Genomic DNA, 18596 nt, shown 5'->3' with positions numbered 1-18596 from the left:
CTCGCTGCAGAATGTTGTGGTAGCCTTGCCGGTTAAGTGTGCCTTGAATTCTGAATACATTGTGAACAGTGTCACCAGCACATCACTCTGACACCATCACACCTCCTCCTCAATGCTTCACGGTGGGAACCACACATGCAGATACCATCCGTTCATGTTTTCTGTGTCTCACAAAGACACGGCGGTTGTAACCAAAGATCTCAAATTGGACTCATCAGACCAAAGTACAGATTTCCACTGGTCTAATGTCCATTCCTTGTGTTTCTAGTCATCTTATTGGTCTCCCTCAGTAGTGGTTTCTTGGCAGCAATTCGACCACGAAGGCCTGATTCATGCAGTCTCCTCCGAATGTTTGATGTTGAGATGTGTCTGCTACTTGAACTCTGGGAAGCATTGATGTGGGTTTTAATCTGAGGTGCCTTTAATTGGCGATTTCTGAGGCTGGTAACTCTAATGATCTTCTCCTCGGCAGCAGAGGTACCTCTTGGTCTTCCTTTACTGAGGCGGTCCTCATGAAAGCCAGTTTCATCATAGCGTTTGATGGTTTTTGCGACTGCACTTGAAGAAACTTTCAAAGCTCTTGAAATTTTCCAGATTGTCTGACCTTCATGTCTTAAAGTAATGAAGGACTGTCGTTCCGCTTTAGTTGAGCGGTTCTTGCCATAATATGGATTACTTCAATAGTCGAATAGGGATGATCAACGGATGATCTCAAAAGCATTAAGAAGGCAAGAAATTACTACAAATTAACTTTTGACAAGACACACTCATTAATTGAAAACCATTCCAGGTGACTCCATGAAGCTGGTTAAAATATTGCTATTAGTGTGAAAAGCTGTCATCAAGACAAACAGTGGCCTCTTTGAGGAATTTATAATATATAACATATTCTGGTTTAACACTTTATTGTTTACTACATGATTCCATATGTGTTATTTCATAATTGTGATGCCTTAAGAATAAAATAAATAAAAACTCTTGAATGAGTAGGTGTTTCCAAACTTCTTACTGGTATTGTAAAGGTATGTGTGTGACATGTGGTGGTCTGAATGCTGTTTTGAGGCTTAAAAGCATTGTATTTGTCTTAAAGGTGAACGGTCAAACAACCTTGGGGGCAGTAGCAGGGCTACTGTAAATTTAAACACTAGAAACAAGATCAAAATTCTGTCTTTACATATCCAGAATAGCCAGGTTGTGATCTTGCCAAACAGTAATCTCCAAGTGCAATACATAAAGGGTCAGCCAGCTGAACCAAAAGCTGATTTACTTTCCCTCTAATACAGTAAAAAAAACACATTTCCTCCTTAAACCAGCTTGAACTGAACAATATTTTATGTGCTCAGTTTCTTGTCCATTTAACTATAAAGGCATGAAAATGTATTTTCTTAGTGTCTTACAATGAGTCATGTTGCCCAACATGAACAAAGTTAGAACTGTTTTAGATATTCCACATGAGAGATTTCTGTGTTTTTGCTTTCATCCATGGTTTCTCACTGGTTCAAAGTGTGGCGGGGCTCAACTGGGAAAAATGTGATGTCACGTACACTCAGCGAGCACTTTATTAGGAACACCTGTGCAATCTAATGCAATCCAGTCCAACAGCGCTGCAATTAATTCTACTTTTAGAAAGCTTATACATTTTTAGTTTTTGTTGACATTGTCAAAAATGTGATAATCATAATGATAATTGATTATATTGAATGGTGTTCCTAATATTTTGTTCCTAACATACATGAGGGGGGTAAAATATTAGGAACATTTTTCAATATAATGCACTTAGAGCTGCAACGATTAGTTGATTAATCGATTAGTTGCCAACTACTAAATTAATCACCAGCTATTTGGATAATTGATCAATTGTTTTGAGTCATTTCTTTTAAGAAAGAAAATCCAAATTGTGTGATTCCAGCTACTTAAATGTGAATAATTTCTGGTTTCTTGAGTCTTTTACGATAATAAACTGAATATCTTTGGGTTGTGGACAAAACAAGACATTTGAGGACATAACCTTGGGCTTTTGGAAAGAGTGATAGATAGATTTTTCACCATTTTCTGACATTTTATGTACCAAACAACTAAAAGATTGATTGAGAAAATAACTGACAGATTTATCAATAAGGAAAATAATTAGTTGCAGCCCTAATAAAGTGCTCAGTGAGTGTACATCCGTGCACCAATCAGGATTTAGCAACATTTTAATCAGAATTGGATGCCTCTGCAAATCAAATCGAAGCAACCATTAAATCGCCTTTTTATTTTCAGGAAATTCAGTTTAAAGCGAATCTGTTTGAAAAGTTCATGCATTCACGTGCTCGTGGCTTCATATGTTTCAACATCTGAGACTTGAGAAGCCGTCATGTGAGAGCTGTGTGAGTCACGTGAGAGGTCACAGAGTTGTTAAAGCCACAGAAACAGAGATGTTTAGGATGAAAGGAGCTCTTAAGCAGTGTTGCAATCCATTCCCAGGATGTAAATTAATAAGCGTTAAAAAAAACAAACTAAAAGGATCTTAAACCTGAGAGTTGAAGAAAGTGGGGAAATAATGATTAGCCACTGTGAGCCATTGAGTGGCTTATCACAGAGGCCCAGATCTTTTGAGCAAGCTGCCTGTGTGCACATCTTTATTGCCTGGTTGGTTTATAGCATTTAAGGTGGTAATGGGGTTGTTTAGGTGCTAATAATGAAATGTGGACTTAGCCCAATGTCCCTTTCTCACAGTGACACTGAGTATCTGAACTCACATATGCTGCTCTCAATATATACTCGCCCACTTTATTATGCCCACCCTCTCCAACAGGTCTGAGTATGGGAAATGTTGATGTAATTTGAGTATCAGTACTCTAAATAGACTGATTTTCTGAGCACAGGCTTTTTAGAGTTGTTATGGCAAACCTACAGTCGCAGGTTAAACCTCTTTTACACTCAGACTGGACCAAGGTCAGGATTGAGAGCTGTTAATACTACTCATTCAGCCTTTATTGGAAACAGAGCAGCTTGTCAGAAGTTTCTGTAAGGAGTCTTGAATTATAATGCCATCCTCCCTCTAGTGGCTGATAATGAACCCTGCATGACAGAGGTTAAGTATTAAAGGATTTTTAAAGGCTTTTTCCAGCCAAGACCTTAATTTCAAGCTTCATTAGTTTGTTTTCCAACTAATCAGTTTTTTAAAATACACAGTATACTTTTTCCCCATTACAAATGAAGCTAAAATACTGCAACATTACTATCATAAGGTTTGTTTAAGGTGATATAATTACATAATGTCATGATATGATATATGCTATGACAAAAAATTGACAGTCATCTTAAACGACTTTCTCTTGTAGCAAAAATCGGAAGATAACTGCGGCATGAGACATAAAAAGTCTCTTTGTGCAGTTACTGTGTGTGACACCCACTTTTTAAAGTAACTTTTCTTCTTTGAGGTAGCTTCTGACTGAGGCAATTTGACTCTCTGCGCACTACAGAGAAAAACCAATCAAACGCCTTTTGTTTTGCACCAGACAGAGATGAAAGCTTCCAGACTGCAGAGGCTTTGTGTTCAAAGAGAAGTAACTCAGCCACTGTTCTTCTCAAGTTTGAATTTTTGTGACATGTCAGACATTTTCTCTGATGATCAAGGCTCAGAAGAGACAGGATTGTGTGGGTGTGTTTGGGTCTGATTGATAACATGGTGGCAAAGATTTTACTGGAATTAAGCCTGACGCTAGGAAGTCTGCCACAGGCCTATTGTGATAGTCGAAACTAGCAGTGAGACCTGTGTTGGCTCCGATATTTGCCACCAGATGGCACCGTGCACCAGCCTACACATCAGAAGTATCGATGCATCTCCTGACAGGCCCCATAGGATGTGCATTTGAAGCCTGAAAATACAGCTCTGTGTGAATTTATAGACTTTCAAAGACATCAGATGAAGTGTCTGCCTTCTGAATGTTTAATACAAACCTAGTATGCGGCTTCTGGCAGTGTTAATCTGTGATTGAGTCAGCCGTTTTATTCATGTGTTTCGGTTTGTGCAGCACAGTCTCATTGTTCTATTATTTAAAATTTCAGTGCGACATGAGTGAGAATCATCAGACAGAATATTTCTAAGCTTTGTTTCCTCCGTTGGCAAAGCACATTTTCTACAAATATGATATTTTTTCTAATAGTGGGGTTAACATAAATAATATAAGGCTCCTTAAATGTAAAAATACAAGTCTTTTAACAGCTGAATACTATTGTGTAAGACACATTATGTTTATATGGAAGGTTGTCTTTTCATTTTCAATGCCATATAGTCTTTATTAACTGGTACAGTGTGGAGATACTCCACTTTTTATAACCCTGCTTCCTTCAGATTTATATTTGAGTCTCTTACAGTGATACTGACGGCAGAAAAGAGCTTCTCTGCACACTTTGACCCGCTGGTCCAGTATATTGTCATTAATCTTTTATCTTTTTGTCTTTTCTTTCATGTTTCCTTGTGACCTGTCTTCTTGCTGTAACAGGTAAGACTATTTGTTTTGTTTTTTTTTAATTTTCTGTATTCACTGTGATCCAAGTTGTGATTCAGCAAGTGCAGCTTGAATCCAGGTTACAGGAGGGCAGTGTGAAGTTGTCCTGCTCTCCCTGTTGAATTGTTAGAATTGAACTGATCACAAGAGAGCACCCATTTCCACTCATGTTACTTGAGGCAAGTTACAGGAAGCACTAAACAAAAGTTTACGGTCTTTATGTCTGCAGCGCAGTTTTTTCAAAGCAGTCACAGAGGACTTTTGAGTTCTGATTTATCACCAGAAGATGGCAGCGCTGACTGCTCTTACTGTAGTTGTGATATATCTTGATGGACATGTTGTATCAGTCTGAGGCAGTTCTTGCCACATTGCAGCAAAGCCTTTCCTCCATTTAGCTGTTTTGTAAATTCATACAACAGCTTTTTTTTCTGCTCGTCCCATTTTATTGCCATTTCAGGTCAGCGCAGAAAGCGTAGACCAGAGGACTCAGAAATATTAAACAGACTTGGAATGATTAGAGTATCCTCAATGAGTTTAACAGTAGTTTGTAAAGGTAAAAATTCATCTGCAACTATTCTTATAGGAGATTAATTGTTTTTGTCATTTTTTAAGCAAAAAATACCAAACACTTCCTGTTCAAACCTTTGGCATCATTTTATGTCATTATACATAAATTACATGAAAATTTGCAGTTTTGGTTGTTGGGCGAATAAAATACACTATTGAGCTGTAGGACATTAACGGGCATTTTTCACTATTTAAGGACATTTTATAAACAAAATTATGAATCGATTAAATGTGAAAACGTTCGGCAGATTAATTGATAATGAGAATAATTGTTAGATGCAGCCTTAGTGAAGACTTTGCATGTGAACTGTATACGTCATCAGATATTCTGGGCTGAACATGAGAAAATTCAAGCATGTTAAATATAGTAAAGAGAAATAGAGCAGAAGTTCCTCAGATAAGGATCATCTCAGTGAAAGCGGAACGATGGTGAGGCTGTATTGACCTAACTGTAAAGCTGTGTAGGAAACAACCGTTTGTGACTAAGCTGTGCTCATGATAGCTCTGCTGTCGTCAGAGATTTAGGCCCTGACGGAGGAGTCATCATCAGTTAATCCACTGACTGCTCTGTCCTCCTCTCTTCACTAGTAACACACACACACGCACCCACATATAGGATAAAGGAAATGGGCCATGGCTTGTGGCCTGGTTGTTCCACAGTTATTGATTTGATGAACTCTCCCTGACCTGCTTCAACAGCTGATGTAAACTGGAAAACAAAATGAGAATAATGATGTTTTCTACCTAAAATAATCTAGCCTTTTTTTTCAATCAATTGATCTTTCTTTTTATATCTATAAAATGTTATTTAAAGACCCCTATTTCTGTATTTTTGTACACTTGTCGTAAATAAGGATTCTTTTGGGCTGCAGATGCTACGGATGATTCATGAAATAGGTTTTCTTTCAGGCAGCTTGATATTCAGACAGTCTTGATATTGAGGGAAAGGAATTCTGCAAAGTGCTGAAACAAACTAAGATGGACATTAACATTTTCTAGATGATCAATGACAGATCAATCCCGCCACACCCTTCAGCCTGCCAGGCTCCTAGCCGAAAAATAAGATGCAGCAGAGCCAGGGTTTGGTCCCGAGCTCAGTACTTTTCAGGGTATCGACCTAATTATATCGATTTCCGATTCACATCAGACCAATCGATGCGAAATTTCGGTACTTTAAGGGACCGAGAGTGAGCGCAGCCCCTAGCGCAGCTCCCTCTCAGCACAGCCCCAAAATAAGTTTTAAAAACACACATTTACACTGACAGGAGCACCAACCTGCGGATATAAAGAGACGCTACGGATTCATTTTAGCAGCCTGCACAGTGGCTAGCAGCTAGTTAGCGTGGCTAGTATCGTTAGCATAGCTGTGTTGTGTATAGCCCATAGACTGTATAAAAATGAGGTGTAGCGGCGGTGTTGCAGGTGACAGGTGTGTTTACAGTGTTTGTGTGCTCTGAAAGACATCACAATGCGGATATGAAGTCACACAGCTGACGGACTGTTAGCTGAACATGCTAATCCTACTAAACATAAGGATAACAAAGTAGTATTACTTTGTTATTACAGAGAGAGTGAAGTACTGAAAAAAGGTAGCGTTGGGTACCGGAATCTGTTCAAATATGAACGGTACCCAACCCTAAGCAGAGCAAATATACACTTTTAGTTAACTATGGTGGTTGGTGGTTGGGTAGAGATAAGCAGAGGGAGGATGGAAGAGAGGCAGCACTACAAACCAAACACACTGTCAGGAATAAACTGAGGTAACGTTTCTCACTGCTTGTAGAATTTCTGGATTATCATGTATTTCTAGAGTTGTATTACAGACTTTTGGAAAAATTACTAGGTAAGTTGAGGGAGAATAAAGGGAATTCTGCAGTGGAGCCACCTTGTAGGAAAATATCTGAATAATTATTTCCATGTAATGAAATTTAGACTGGTCGCCCCTTTATGATGTTTCTCTATCAACAAACCAGCAAAGAACTGCACTGAAAGCCATGAAAGCACATATAACTGTCCTGGAAAATCTGTTTGAATTTGGGAGATTAGTCTTTATTTACTATCCTTGCATAAAAAGTGAGCTTAGTGACACAAAGCTGAAAATAGATTGCAGCTGATTTGATAAAGGTTTCTCTGAAAAGCCAGAGGCAACAACAGGCAAACCTTGTTTTGGTTTTAATGTGGGTATAACAGTATTCCTCAGTGCTTTATAGGACTTTTCAAAATCCATCACTGATGCCACTGAATATAGAAACACAGCTGTAAGGCTTTATTATTTAACTGCTGCCTGTTGGGGAATATACGTTGTGAGTTCACAGATTTTGTATTTTTAACTGCCAACACATCACAAAGTAGATGTCATCAACCAGATATAGGTACAGGAGAAGTCATATGTACTGTTGACGCCTACCAGTAGGAGCCTCCGATTGTTGATTCCGTATTGACATTTCTATAAGGAGATATATGTATCACTACATTCACCCTCCAACCCCATAATAACGCCTTTTCACCTCATCTTCATCGCTGCTCGCTGCATTATTCTGTCCTGTTTTGTCTGGACTCGGAGCGCTGTGTGTTCTTTGGCTGCTAATCCCTTTAATGCCAGGTTTCACCCCACATTACTCAAACCTGCTGCTCTCACACACACACACACACACACACACACACATCACACGCTCTTATGTAATTTGGATCTTCATTGTGTGTGTGTTTGCGAGAAAGAGTGTTAGACCCTTCTCTGAAATGGGTTATTTTTCCTGCCAGTAGCAGCTTAAGTGTCTCAATGAATACTTTAAGGGTTATTAGCTGAGAAATGTACTACAGTAGCAGCTATCAGCAGACGGTCCACCTGCAGTAATTGTATGAAGTTTCCTCCTGAACTGTGGTGTCATTGTGTCATCTCTTAACTCTTGAGTCATTGTAAGGACGTTCGAGGACAGTTGCAGGTGTTCGTTCATGTTAAGTCAATTTACAAAGTGTGATTTTTTTTAATTTTTTTATGCGTTTTCATGCAGTACTGTTTGTGGTGTGCTCATATTGCCAGCAGAGTATTGTAAAAATGCACTACCAGTCATTGTACAAATCAATACATTTGAACATTTCTGCACTTTTTTAAGAGCAGAAAAACATGAATTTGACCCGATGAGCTTCAAATAGTCGTGCTTAGACAGATTGATCTGAACGTCAGATTTAAGAATTTTAATTTGCTTGCTGTCTGAACATTGTTGAAAAAAAACAAGAAATCCTCATCAGTCCAACCACCTTCTAAACATTTATTAGTCTTTGCTCTCCCTCCGCCTGTGACGTTTTGAGACAGCGTGAATGCTGAAGCGGTGGATCTAGACCTTTCCAGCTCTGTGTCTCTGGCTGACTCTCTCCCTCCTTCTCTCCCTCTGGCTCTCCCCCAGTGTGCATGAGCTGAGTACAGAGCGAGGACTAAGGACTTGCTGCTGTCAGCCCAAATGCTCCAATAGCACCTCTCTCTCTTAGAGGCCAAAGTGGCCACTCATCATTCCTCCCTGCCTCTCTGACTGACTCACTCAGTAGCTCTCTGTCATTCTCCATAGTCAGGGTGTGACTATGGAAAACCACTGCCAGGGCTTACTGGTAAAGTCTGTGTGCACTCTACACTATCAAACTACAGCTCAGCCAAAAGCCTTTACAATTCAACAATTCAATAGGCCTCTTTTTTCATCGCTGGGACATGCCAGGCCTCTTTTATTAACTTTAGAGATTGCATTTCCGCAGAAACACAGCAGATGTGACAGCAATTCGTCTTCCTGTGAGAAAGAGACAGTTTGCAGCAAAACACAGGAATTAAACCAGAAACAAAAAAATATAGACATACATAGTACTTCTCGTATCATAATCAAAAAGAAAAAGACAGGGTAGTGCTGTAGAACAAGCCATTATATTGCAGTATTTAGGTAAGAAACCCTCATGTCATGCTTTTGGCTTCTTAACTTAACAGACTTTTTATCCGGGCTGTTTGGCTTTACTTTGTGTGATTTCATAATTTGGTGATACTTGCAAAAGTAGATTAAATGTATGACTTTTAGTACAAAGTAGGCTTTCATTTAATACATTACATGTACCACTAGATGGGCCTGCTAATCGATGCATAAATTACGTCATGCATTCACGTAGCATAAATACTATTGTTGAGTGTTTGTTGCCTCGCAAAGCCAGACTTCATCTTAAGAGCTCAGTCTTTGCTACAAGATTAAAGTCTCAAAAGCTGAGAATCACTGGAGGCTGGTGGTCAGATATGTGCTGAACCAGGAGGTAGTAGTAGTAGAAGAAGAAGAAGGTGGTGAGTGTTTTTAGCTGACGCCTGTTGAAACCCCCTGAACTCCTTCAACAACAAAACTAAGTTGTTGATGTTGCAAATTTAATTTAAAGCGTGCTGCTGCAGCTTTTTGATGCTGCACGACCTGTTTCTCACCTCGGTTTTATTTAGAAATTGACTTCACTAATAGTTTGGAAGAAGTCCAATATTTCCAGAAGCAAAGACCAATGATAGCGCAATAAGTAGTGTTTTTGTTCACTTAAGTGCTCGACAGTTCATTCCTTCACTCGGACATCAACATGAACTGTTCTGCCAGCCAATATTTAGGTCACGTAGATAAAAGTAATCAGAGTATGCAGTTATTTGCAAGTATGTAGTAAGTAATGCACTCACATTGGGGATAGCGTCACATCTGCCAACATCTATTCATCTGACTTGAAATTATCTTTTTATTTTATTCAAACACACATCACAACAAAAATGGATGAACCCTAGATTTATATTAGCCCCTGCCAGAGGCAACAGCAGTGACTGTAGTACATGAACGGCTTCTTCTTCTATTCTGATACCTTTTTATAACTGAGGATGAAGCCTTAGACTGCATTGCACAGATCAGAAATGCCGATATCATATTGTCCTAATGACTTATAGCACTAGACTAACTTTGGACACCATACATAATAATGTGTAGCCCTAGTAGCCCTCCAATCCCAATGATGGTGTCCAGGGCTGCTATATTACTTATTTGGTGTTTGTTATTTTGCTTTTTTAAATTTATTTACTCATTGACTTGCTTCTTATTTCCCCTTTTTCAATCAATTTAATAATTTAATTCCTTAATCTTACTTCTTGCTTCTGTTTTTTTTCTTTCGGTCGTAGATTCACATCCTCATATACACACACACACACACACACAAATACACACATGTCCTACAGTAACTGGCGGGCGTTATTATAATAATTGTTGTTACTACTATTAATATATCTGGTGATTTTTGTATTATTGTAATTTTTTTGTTTTTGTTTTTATTTAAGGGTTTGTTGGCTCTTGTTGTGTTTTCTCTGTTCATGTCTCTACCACTGTTTTGTGTTTATGGACTCTGCACCGATTAAAAAACAAAAACAAAGTAATGTCAAGATAAATTGATGAAAGTGATGTCAGCTGCTCATGAAAGGCTGAATTTCACTTTCACAACAGAGGCATTATGACATGAGCCCAACTCCAAGAGGCAGTTATGTCCATTCACTGGCAGTGTTCAGTCTACAGAACATCACATGGGGAATATCAAGCTTTTTTCCCTTTTCTTTTTCTTTTTTTTTCTGGATAAAAAGCAAAATTTTCAAGGTGTTTGAAGTCAGTTACACTGAGAAAGATTGCCCAGCTGTAGGACTTTTATGGCCCACTGAGAAGTCATGTGACACTAATTCACCCCAGCACACCAAGTCTGTTAGGACAAGTCAAATCCCCTGCATTGTGCTCACCCGTATACCTGTTGTTTCTTGGCCGGCCGTCTCTAAGCCGCCGGAGGCTCTGTGAGTGTATGTTGTGTTTTCTGTCCACCGAGGCTCTAAGCCATCTTGAGGCAGCCTTTCAATGAGAAATGACAAGATAAGACCCTGATGCACAGGGTCTCCTGACTATCACGCAGAGGGCTGGCATACAAACCTACAGGGTGGACGAAAAAAATCTTGATTCAGTTGGAAACTGCCCACTAAAGCGACAAGTGGAAGTGTCAGAGCTGCTTTTGCACTTTTTTATGAAAAGACCAAAAACCCTTGACAGCTTTGACCACTTCAGTGATCCTGACAACCATTTGTGTAACCAGAAAAATATGTTACTGGTAATCTCTGTCATCTGTGACTTTGGGACAGTGTGTGTGGACATCTACATCATCCCTGTCACCTCACTTATGTGAAGCAGAAGTACTTATAAAACTAGATTATTCTAAAGAGACACATATTTGTATGTTGGCCAGTAAAAAATAAAGGGATGTTGTAGAGTTGAGGCTAAAAGTTCTATTGTATAATCCAGTCTCTGGCTATAGAGGGCTTGTGGTGTAGGAGCAGGGAAATCACTGGGCCACATGCTAATCTCTGTTGATGGTTTATGTAACTCCTAGTGTCACATGATCACACGTCACCACCCGCCCAGCTACCGTCCCTACTCAGTCATTCACTCACTAGTCAGCCATTCAAACACAAATGGATGACAGAGGAAAAATGAGCACACACATACACAGTCATCCCAACCTGCTATGCTACCTTTGATTCCCCGTGCAGGTGCTCTCACTAATGCATCTATAGGGGGCCGACTCAGATCTCTCCACCTGATTTTTATAAGGAACGAGGGGTGTTAGTTACACTAAACAAAAGAAGCTCGGGACACACTGCTCTGTCACTTTGGAGTATTTATGTTCCTCCTGACGGACGGCTCCATGAGAGTACGCGGAGTACGAGTACAGGGCCATGACGAGATGGCAATGAAGCTTTTGTTCTGGGAGCTGGAGCAGCATCTCAAAAGGTAAAATAAAGACAGGGAATCCCCAGGGAGTCAGTTCACCGTAGCACTGCCTGGGCCAATCACTACTGTAGCTGCACACAAAAGGCTGTATGGCTGTATTGTCTCCCTCTCTGAACTTCCTATTCAGTCATTCACGGCTTCAGGGGTTGTGTTAACAACTTAAACAGGCACTGTACTAAGAACTGGTTTGAGTGGTACTCTTCAGGATTTGTTTTTTTAATGTCTATAGTTGATAAGTTGGGAGGTATATTCAGGTGTTATAACAGTAAGTGGCACATATATACTATACATATCTGTCACCTCCATGGCACCGTGAGTAATTAAACCCACAGCATGTTTATTTTCTTGACATATTTGGCTAATTTGTAGCAGCTCTGTTGCCGTCATGTTAGTCAATCTGGTCTCACATGAAGTCACCCTCTGCTCTGCAACAGTATAGTGACACATAAAGTACACAAGTAAGACTTGCTCTCCTTTTATTATTGTTTTCTAACTGATTTCTACAGCACTCATGATTTAGGTAGTGTTTACCTTTCTTGTAAGGGGTTTACTGGTACCAGTTTGTTTGTTGTTCTTTGTGAAATGCTTGTTTTTGTTGTCACTATCAGAGATGTTGATTCAACTCTGGTCATTTTTGAGACCTTAGTCATGGTGTTGTAATATTTGACCCCTTCATGCATGTAAGCTTGTTTGATTTAAAGAGAACTCTTGATTATATGTAGTTAGAAATGGATGTATATGTTTGGAAATTAATATATTTTGTACAGATGAATATTGTTTTTGGAAACAGGCGTGTACTCGTTTGTATTTAATATGCCCAAAACTACTAATTAGTGTTGAATTTCTGTTCAAGCAGGCCTCTGTAAGAGGACTTCAAGCTTTGGGCTGCAAACTGTGTGGGCTGTTTTGCATTTTGAGTCACTTCTCGTAAGTTGCATCAGTAGGTCACTGGGCTGTAGCTGTTATCCAGCAAAACAGCAAGGCTGTCAGTTGGCTGACCCACATATAACACAGTCTGCAATTATTACAGTTAAACACTCAAGTGTTTGCTAATAAATCAAGTACATGTACTTAGAAAACAACTTTTTTTTGTGATGTGAGCATCCCCACAAAACATCACAGGAATGCTGTCACTGGTAAACTCCACTGGTGGAAAATAAATCCTACTAATCTCAACAAACAAACATAGATCCAGTTGTTTTCCTGTGTTGTGTAGCACTTAAACTCTAGATTTGTTCCTGAAAGAATGAAAATCTTGTCCTTGATCAGTGACTCATCAAAGTGTTTTTTCTTGGAACATTTTTCTCTCTTGGCTAGCTGCCACCGTAACCAAGATATAGCCCCAATCAAACCTCTGTTTGCTTGTGTTTGAGTGTGACCGCATTAGATGCAGGTTTTATTCCTCAAGAGCTGTAAGTTGTACAGGCTATTTGGGTCTGGATAATTGGCTAAACCCTTTTCCATTCAAAGAAGAGACCGGAAAAGATAATCGTGGCTTAGAGCGTCTTATTAAGCAGGTCGGCCTCTTGTTGAGTGCTTAAGTGTTTGACTGGGATTGGAAATAAGCAGAAACTGACATCAGTAAATGTATTCAGGTGCTATGTTTGAGCTCTGTTCATGGTACCGACGCTTAATCAGCTAAGACTCAGGTGTAGTGCAATCTGACTATGCAGATACCCAAATTAGCCTTAGCCGCTAGTTTAGAGGGAGGCACTGACTTTTGAATCAGTTTGACGGTACTTTACCTTTTACTCCTGATATTAGTGACATATCTGCCCCCTCACCTACTCTCCTCTCTCACTACTAAATACAGCATTTAGTGAAAAGAAATGGTACAATGTGGAAATTAAATGTATTTTTTAGGATCTGTAACATTGTTTAACACCATGTATATGTCTACAACGTTTTAGTTTAACACCTTTAATTATATTTTTCCAAACTACTGCCAATAAGCGTAAGACATATTAATGAAAGTTTGATCTCTCTCAGGTCGCCGCTTGTTATTCAGGCCCTTAATACAACAGCTACCAGTCAGTAGTACTGGGTATCTAGTGCTAGAGTGTATTTTAACATGGACTAAAGCATCAGTCTTGGATGAGTCAGAGTGTCTTATGTGGACCTTACCATACCTTTGACTTTGTCTTCATGTTTGTTTGATGCCACACCTGCTCTTATTTTAAGTTAGGAGTGTAACCATTGGCTTGTGGTCAGTACATGAAAGCTTTACTAGATCTTGAACTTGGCGGACCTTCTTTTCATTGATAAATATGGGAGAAAAGAAACAGAAAGCCGAATTACTAATTTTGTTTCTTGAATGCAGAAGACTGTATAGTGTGTGTGTGTGTGTGTGTGGGTGTGATGTGAGGCAGGAATGTGGAGTGTGTGTACACATGATTTTTAGGGTTGTGGGTGTATGTGGAATGTGTGAGAGCAGCCTTTCAGAGTGTGTAGGAGTTGTGTGTGTCGTTTAAAGGGGTGAATTTCTGAGTAGAGGAGTTGTTTTTAGGTGTGTCTGCATGATTGTTCAGCACAAAGATACTCCCCTTGTCAAGTGTTGTAAAGGCATTTTTGAGTGTGTGGTAATGTCGTTAGGTTGACCTCTTTGATCTCCCTTGTCAACTGAATGTCTTATACTATCTTGCAAACTTGATTCTCGTGTGTTTTAAATCTCATAAGGACTTGGTGAAAAGTTTTAATCAAATCAGTGACAGGCCGAGGCATGAGAGGAACACTGCTTAAGAATAGCAACAGGATGATTGTATTGTAGAGTAAGATGGTGCAGAGCCTTTGTATCATTCTTTCAAAAATGTGTATGAAAAGTTTCATTTCAGATGTCAGATCGGCCAGGAAAAAAATCATGGTAACAAATGAGACCATACTGACAAAACCTCCCCACTATTTATTGAATTTTACAGAGGTTAAACCAGTTGGGTTGAGAAAACATCTTGTTAGTATATTCTGAGGATTTAGGCTTGTGTTAATCTACTGTGCAAGTTTTTCAAGGTGTCACCCTTTGCATTTAGAGTTCCAGTTTCTAGCTTCACAGTTGACAGCCATCTAGTTTCATATGTCAATTATTTGATCTAATAATTGTTTAAAGGATAGGTTCAAATTTTTTCAAGTGTGTCTTAAAACAACAGTCAGGAGCCCAAATGAACACTGAAACAGGATTTTCATTCTGTAATAATTCCTCCTGTTCGTACTGGTCATTAGAAGATCCCTTCATAATGTAATTGATGTGAGACAAAATCCATAGTCCTCGTTTTGAGCAAAAAGGTATTTATGTATTTAAGATAATATGAGGCGTCAGCAGTCTGAGTTAGTCAAATAAAAATCTTCCTCATATACAGTCTTTTAGGTAAAAAAAAATCCTTTTTGTGTCTTGACAGACAGTGTTTTTTTTTTCAGCTGCAGTGGAAGGATCATAACAAAAAGAGGGAATTTGGCAATAAGAAGGCAGTAACTTGGCTTGATTTTACTAATGTGGACAAGCCTAATACTGGCTTCAAATAAACTTTGAGGGCTGTGGATTTTGTCCCCCTATCACTTACATTGAAAGTGCATTATGAAGGGATCTCTTAATGGCCAGTTTTAACAGGAGGAATGATTACAGCAAGAAAAAAAAACGTGTCAGTGTTCACTTAGGAGCCTGAATATTGTTTTAACTAAGATTTGAATCATTATGAACCTATCCTTTAGAGTTTCTGGGCTCCCTGATAATACAGTGTCTCAGCCACTATGTTCTGCAGTACTCTACAAGGCCACATGAGGGCAACATGTACATATATATATGCATGATGGACCACATCTATGATGGATAACTCATAGATGTCCAAAATTGATTTATCACCTGCCCATAAATGAATGGCATGTTTCTATCTGATCAGAAAATGACTGTTATCTATCCTCATGATAAATGCTGTCACTATTGATTGTAAAGATAGAACATTTGTCTTTTTTTGTGGTCAGAGGTGCATCCTGGAATGATTTATTGGATACTGTGTTTGGGTTATATTATGCCTCAGGACTTTATTTTTCTCAAAAGGGGACAATTAGCGTTAGTATGCGAAAATGCTGCAAAAACGCAATTAGACACATTCTGACACACATAAAAATTGAGCATAAAATGACTTATTTGCCACCAAAACCGCTTATATTCACTTCTGGGTAACAAGACCGTGAGTAATAACGCATTAGATATTAACAGAGGGATTCCCCGCAAGTCCTCTGGGGCGACAAACGCTTTGCTTTCTTCTTAAAGAGATAAAAACAAGATCATGTCTGTGAGGTGAAGGAGGTAGAGTAAATTCCCGTGAATATAAAGCCCAAAAGCAGCACTGGCAGCTGACACATCACATTCAAACAGGAGCTGATTAATGTACACTGTCGCTGTAATTCAACAGTCCTAAATCTTTGCCCTTCCCCTGCCCTGTTTTTCAGCATTTGCAGCTCTTTCTTCTTCCTTTCCCATCCGGTTTTCCCCGGTTTCATCCACCTCCTTTCCGCTCTTGGAATATTTTATGGTAAAATCGTGTCAGCTGAGCGGCAGGTGGGGGCGTTCCTGCATAAATTATGCAAATAGCTTCCGTCTCGACCAATCAGGAGGCAGTCCCTCGGCGTGTCACTGGATAAATTATGCCGGTTTGTCCCCGAGCTGCAGATCTTTTTTTTCCCACTGTGTAGAGACGAGATGAGCTGACCTTGGATTGTATTTGTGCCGCTGCTGCCGGTGCACGAACGTTAACGGACAACAAAAAATACCGAAACAGAGCTTGTTGGATGTGTCTGGCGGAGCTGGTCTACTCAGTCGGGACACGGGGCTGTTTGCTAAACGGACTGTAAAAACATGAACAGCATGAATACGCCGTGCTACACCGTGGCTATGGATCTAGGCGTCTGCCAGCTGAGAAATTTCTCCATATCCTTTCTGTCGTCGTTGTTGAGCGCAGAAAGCTCGCACGTAAAGCTTGACAATAGGTAAATAATGTCTTTTTACATATAGTCACAGGTGAATGTACTGTCCTTTTTTAAACGTGTATTCAGGGCTCAGCTGCCTTCACCTGCACCCAGTAATGTAATGGTGGTGCTCAGTCGATGGATGCTTCAGAGGCAGCACTGCAATAAAACGCTTTCCAGGAAAAAAAAAAAAGGCATGAGCAATGGTTTCACAATGAAAACAGGCCGTTGATTTTTATAGAAATTTCCAGAAGCTTCCCTGTAACAACCCACATTTCTATAAAGAGAGAAAGGCTGCTTTCTCCGCGGTGCTCTGGCTGGCTGTGTGTCTCATTTATTCATTTATTCATTTATTTATTTATTATAAGCAGAGATTGGTTTCGAACATGTTTTATTAATTTTCTCTTTTTCTTTCTCTTTTGCAGTTCGTCAGGAGCCAGCGTTGTGGCCATAGACAACAAGATTGAACAAGCAATGGTGAGTTTTTTACAACAAAAAAATATCAGTGGCTTTGATGAGGATTACAGGAAACGTACGTGTAACCTTGGTGACCTTTTTGCTATGAGGCAGTTGGTTTATTGCATTATCCGTTAACATTGCTCTTTGTTGATCTTCTTGCGGCACTTGAACAACAGACTTGTATTCATTTAACGTTAAATCACTCGGAACAAAATGGAAGTTGCTTTTGTGTTACTGTGGTTTAAATGAATCATACACATGTACTAAAGCATTAAATAGCACCGAATATGCTAAAGCAATTCTAACGTCAGCGTCTTTCACAGAATAACCGTTACTACTCTGTAGGCAGCTTGAGACAACAACATGAACGTTTTAAGTGTCGTTTATGCTTATTTTTTAAACATGAAACGATAAATGTAAAAACATAAAACAATAAATGTCAGATTATTGGTCGTATTCAACTTGCTTTCGGTATTCGGAGCTTTTATTTTCCCACAGAAAACCAGACGAGTTTCATTTTCAGTTTGAGTTCAGTTGTCGCTGTTGTCAGCGCTGTTGCTAGGCAAACTGGAAGGCTCTCACGGCTTGTTATAAATATCTCGGCCTCTGATTGGCTGGCACTTTAATGTGGGCAGGATTAATGACGTAGCACCCTGGGAATATACCTTCGTTTTCTGCTTTTTATATCTGATTATTGCATTATCAATAAATTTGATTTGATACTATCAGCCTCACTTTTAAAGATCTGTTTCACTTTTGTCACTCAATATGTGTGTTCAGTATGTAATATCTTTGGTTTACAATCACTTTGCATATATTTATAGTTCTTTTTTATTTTTAGTATATCCAGATTGCAGGTTTTTGTTTTGCACCTCATTCAGAGTGATACCAATATAGATGCTAGCATCATTCATATAATAAATCAGGGTATCTGCAGGTCTCCAAAAACATAATTCAGACCTTAGAGGGTGTTAAAAAGTCTTGACTTTCACTTACAAAAGTCTTTAATATTTTTTCCTTCCTGCTGTGGGCAGGGATGTTAGTTATGAAATCTTTTTGTATCTGATTGCAGGCATTATACACATTATAAACTAAAAGTGGGATTGTTTTGACAGTAGATTGTGCGTGCAGGAAGCTGTTTAATCTTTTTTTGGGCTGTATCAGTCAGCACCATCAGACCTGTGGCACACACTTTCACTACTGCTAGTTTAAGTTGTTTGAAAGCTTATCAAGTGTCAATTTTAACAATAACTTAACTGAATTAATCATTTTTAATTGATAAATCCATCCATCTATTGTATACTTCTTATTC

The 18596-nt window shown here is 39.1% G+C and overlaps 1 protein-coding gene across 2 annotated transcripts in view; it reads left to right on the top strand.

Annotated features, from left to right (window-relative positions):
• Positions 1-18596, top strand: part of LOC121906960 (TSC22 domain family protein 1-like) — a 37076-nt gene that overhangs the window by 16148 nt on the left and 2332 nt on the right. The window contains exons 1-2 of one of the 2 annotated variants that reach the window (XM_042426218.1): positions 15789-16846; positions 17251-17302. In XM_042426218.1, the coding sequence (XP_042282152.1) occupies positions 16716-16846; positions 17251-17302 (183 nt within the window). In that variant the 5' untranslated portion in view covers positions 15789-16715. Of the gene's footprint in view, positions 1-15788; positions 16847-17250; positions 17303-18596 lie in introns of those variants that run through there. The other variant, XM_042426217.1, reaches the window with a different exon arrangement.

Source organism: Thunnus maccoyii, chromosome 11, assembly GCF_910596095.1.
Source record: "Thunnus maccoyii chromosome 11, fThuMac1.1, whole genome shotgun sequence".
Lineage (NCBI taxonomy): Eukaryota > Metazoa > Chordata > Actinopteri > Scombriformes > Scombridae > Thunnus > Thunnus maccoyii.
The sequence above is the reverse complement of the archived record's forward strand: the minus strand, read 5'-3'. Positions and strand labels throughout refer to the sequence as shown.